The sequence below is a fragment of the Tachyglossus aculeatus genome, chromosome 10 (genome assembly GCF_015852505.1).
Source record: "Tachyglossus aculeatus isolate mTacAcu1 chromosome 10, mTacAcu1.pri, whole genome shotgun sequence".
Taxonomy (NCBI): Eukaryota; Metazoa; Chordata; class Mammalia; order Monotremata; family Tachyglossidae; genus Tachyglossus; species Tachyglossus aculeatus.
This window is the reverse complement of record NC_052075.1, coordinates 58,592,432-58,596,343: the sequence shown is the minus strand read 5'-3', so window position 1 is coordinate 58,596,343 and position 3,912 is coordinate 58,592,432. Positions and strand designations below refer to the sequence as shown.

The 3,912-nt window shown below is 55.9% G+C and overlaps 1 protein-coding gene across 1 annotated transcript; it reads right to left on the bottom strand.

Annotated features, from left to right (window-relative positions):
• Nucleotides 1–406: 406 nt before the first annotated feature.
• NEUROD4 (neuronal differentiation 4) lies at nucleotides 407–3,257 on the bottom strand. Its single transcript, XM_038752057.1, is given in 3 exon segments — nucleotides 407–1,219; nucleotides 1,271–1,468; nucleotides 3,213–3,257. Coding segments are annotated over 3 exon segments (1,056 nt in total).
• Nucleotides 3,258–3,912: the final 655 nt, after the last annotated feature.

Genomic DNA, 3,912 nt, shown 5'->3' with positions numbered 1-3,912 from the left:
TCAACTGGGTGACTTTGGGAAAGTCATTTAACTTCTCTGTGCCTCAGTTACCTCATCTGTAAAATGAGGATTGACTGTGAGCCCCCCGTGGGACAACCTGATCATCCTGTAACCTCCCCAGCGCTTAGAACAGTGCTTTGCACACAGTAAGTGCTTAATAAATGCCATTATTATTATTATTATTACCGCATCTGTAAAATAGGGATTAAGACTGTGAACCTTACGTGGGACAACCTGGTAATCTTGAATTTACCCTAGCTCTTAGAACAGTGCTTGGCGCATAGTAAGCGCTTAACAAAAACCATTATTACTGTTATTATTATTATTAGAATATTCTAGAAGGTACGATGATCGCGGCCGCAGGTCCCCTTCTCCTGGGACTCTGGACGCTTCTCAACACCCTTTACTAGTCGCTGAAGATGGCGCTGAGCTGCGCCCCTGCTCCGGGGTGCTAGTAGCGGTCGTAGGGCGCTGCCTGGACGGGGATCTCATAGCGCGGAGCGGCCTCCGGGAAGTGAACCGTGGGTCCGTGCTCCCGGTCCAGACTCCCGGCGGGGTAGGGGCCCAGGAAGGCGAAAGCCTTGTCTAGACTGGGGGCTTGGCCCTGCTTCAGGGAAAAGTTCCCGCTGACGCTGAGAGGCGGTGGGAGGGGGCCTTCGAAGGGTGGCGGGGTGCAGGACGGAGGGACCCCGAAGCAGGCCTCCCCCTGACCCTTGAAAGCGGGGGGCTTGGGGTGTAGGAGGGGCGCCTCGAGAAGCCCGTAGGGCGGGCTGGGGATCCCGGGCGACTGGTAGCCGAAGCTGGGCGCGGGGTGGGCGGAGACGCCCCGCGGCGTCTTCTCATCGCGCGGGTCTCGGCCACTGGGCTGCGGGCCCAGCTGGAGGCAGCCAGCCACGAGGTTGCTGGTGGGTTGGGAAAGTCCTCTGCAGAGCATTTCGGCGAAGCCCTTGCCCTCCGGGATCTGGCCTGTCTCCAGCACCTCGGACAAGGCCCAGATGTAATTTCTGGCCAACCTAAGCGTCTCGATCTTGGAGAGCTTCTGCGTTTTGGAGTAGCAGGGCATAACCCTGCGCAAGCTGTCCAGCGCGTCGTTCAGTCCGTGCATGCGGGTCCGCTCCCGGGCGTTCGCCTTGACCCTTCGCGCTCGGAAGCGTTCCAGCCGCGCCTTGGTCATCCGCTTCTTCTTTGGCCCCCTCCTTTTGGGCCTCGGCCCCTGGTCCTCCCCACCAGCCTCCTCCTCTTCCCCCTCCTCGTCCTTCTCCTCCGCCACTTCCTCCTCCTCTTGCTCTTCAAGACTGTGGCGAGCCTCGACCAGGCCTTCCAGGGCCCCCAAAGCGGCCGGAGCCCCGCGCTCCTCTTCCTCTTCTTCCTCTTGTGGGCCTAGGGCGATCCCCAGCCAAGGGGGCGGCGGCAGGACCAGCTGGGCCATGGCTCCTACTTCCCTGAAAACGTGTAGCATCTGTGGACGCTGGGACAGAGAGACCAGAGAGAGTTAATAACCCACCCCGAGAGGGCGGCGGAAGCTGAGGACGATCACCAGTTTCTGCTTCTGCTTTGCACATAGTAAGCGCTTAACAAATACCATTATTATTATTGTTATTCTCCCCACAGGAAGCAATCAGCCGCCCCAGACTATGCGGACATCCCGGGTTTGGAGGCCAATCGGTGAGGAAATCACGTCGGTTGGTCTGCACACTCCACTCCACCTAAACCTCTTTAGGGCCTCGATGTCCCTGATCTCCCCTAGAAATCTCCTACGCCTCCAGCTTTGGGGGGGGGGGGGCTGGGGGCCTCCAGAGGGAGGAAGGGAAGGGCCCCAATCACCCTTGGGCTGGAACTACCCAGCCGGACTATCCGAGGCAGTCCAGAGCGGATTTGGTCAGAGTGCAGGATTGCCGACTATCTCGGTTTTATCCAGTTTATCCTAATAAACCCTATCTACCCCAGCGCTCAGTACAGAGTTGGACACATAGTAAGCCCTTAACACAAATTATTATTATTATTATTATTATTATCATCACCATCATCATTACTGTTATTATTTTTGACACATCTCTGAAAGAGAAAGAAATACAGGGATGGTATTTCTCCACATTTTACAGATAAAAAAAAGCAGAGAGATTAAGTGACTTGCCAAAAGCCACACAGCGAACTAGTGGCAGAGCTGGGGGTGGGAACCTAGATTTCCTGACTTCCAGATCAGACAATCTTAGAGACTCCCTTTTCTCCTTCCTCTCCATTCTCTCTTTCCCTCCACCTATCACTTCTCTCCCTCTTCTTCCTCCTCTTCCTTTTTCTCCCCCTCCTCTTTATGCGTCTCCTCCTCTTCCTTCTAGCCTTGTCATTTTTCTCTTCATCCCCCACCTTCACATTCTCCTCTTCTCTTTCACCGCCTCCCGCTCACCAAGAAAATATTTATTGATTCTCTACAAGCTATCTACTAGAGCTTTATCCAGCTACTTAGCTGTGGTCCTTGCCCTTCCAGAATGCATAGTCTAAAGAGGCCAAGAGGATATATACATGTTCACTCATGAGAAACACTATGGCCTAGTGGAAAAAGCATGGGCTTGGGAACCAGAGAAGCTGGGTTCTAATACCGGCTTTGCCAACAGCTCGCTGTGTGATCTTGAGCAAAACACTTAACTTCTCTGTTCCTCCGTTTCCTAAACTGTAAAATGGGAATTAAATACCTGCTATCCCTCTTACTTAGACTGTGAGCCCCATGTGGGACAGGGACTTGATTAATTTGTATCTACCCCAGTACTTAGAACAGTGCTTGGCACATAGTAAGTAATAACAATAATTATGGTATTTGTATTTGGCACTATTCTAAGCTTGGTACAAGTAAACTGGGGTACACACAAAGTAATCAGGTTGTCCCACGTGGGGCTCACAGTCTTAACCCCCATTTTACAGATGAGGTAACTGAGGCACAGAAAAGTTAAGTGGCTTGCCCAGGGTCACACAACAGGACTACTGCCCTGGTGGCCATGCTGTGTGGCCTTGGACAAGTTGATTAACCTCTCGGGGCCTCAGTCTTCCCCTCTGCAAAGTAGGGAGAGCACGGTCAGGGATGCTAAAGCAGAATCCTTCACCATCTCCTGCCTGGAGGGAGAATTGCCTAGTTTCCCCACAACCCCCACTCCTCGACTGAATCATGGTGCTGGAGTAGACATCCCCTCGTTTGATCGGCTGCCTTCAGCAGCTCTCACCCACTTTATTTCACCCCGGCCGATCCTCCCGCCGTCCCTCTTCATTGCACCCCGGCCGCCCCTTCGCCCTCGTCACACCGAGCAGCGGGGCACCTGATTCAGGCCGAACGCACCTTTAGTGGCGGCAAAGGCGACCACCTGCTTTCTTCTGGCCCGCAGCAGGGCTAGAGGGCCGAGCTCCCCGGGACCATCCTGGTTCAGACTCTATTTGGCTATCGCCCTCGCTCCGGCCATGCCGTGTCCCCTGGCCACAGTTCCTGGCTCCGTGACCCTCCGGCCGTCCGGCCGCCCGTTTCGGTCCCCACAGGTCGTCTCTGCTCCAGGGGCCGTTAGCCCTGAGGCTGAACTTTCAGGACCATGGCCGTGGCCAGCTCCCTGGCTCTGCTCGCCGTGTCCTCCCGCTGCCCGGTTTTGATTTCTCCCCTCCTCCCTCTCGCAGTGGGGGGCGTCCTAGACCCCACCCCCTTTGGGGAGGGTAGCCGAAGGGGAGGCGGGAGGACAGATGGAGGGGCCAGTGTCTGAGCAGGGGGAGGGGGTGGCGGCGGCAGGAGACAGGGACCAGTCTGCTCTGGTCTGGGGACACCCGGGCCGAGGGGACCCTCCGGACTTCCCTCCCTTCCCAATGCTTGTCTACGGTCCGACCCGAGTCCGGACCCACGGGGGTCTGCTTCCCGAGGTTCCCGCGGAATTCGGAAGGCTT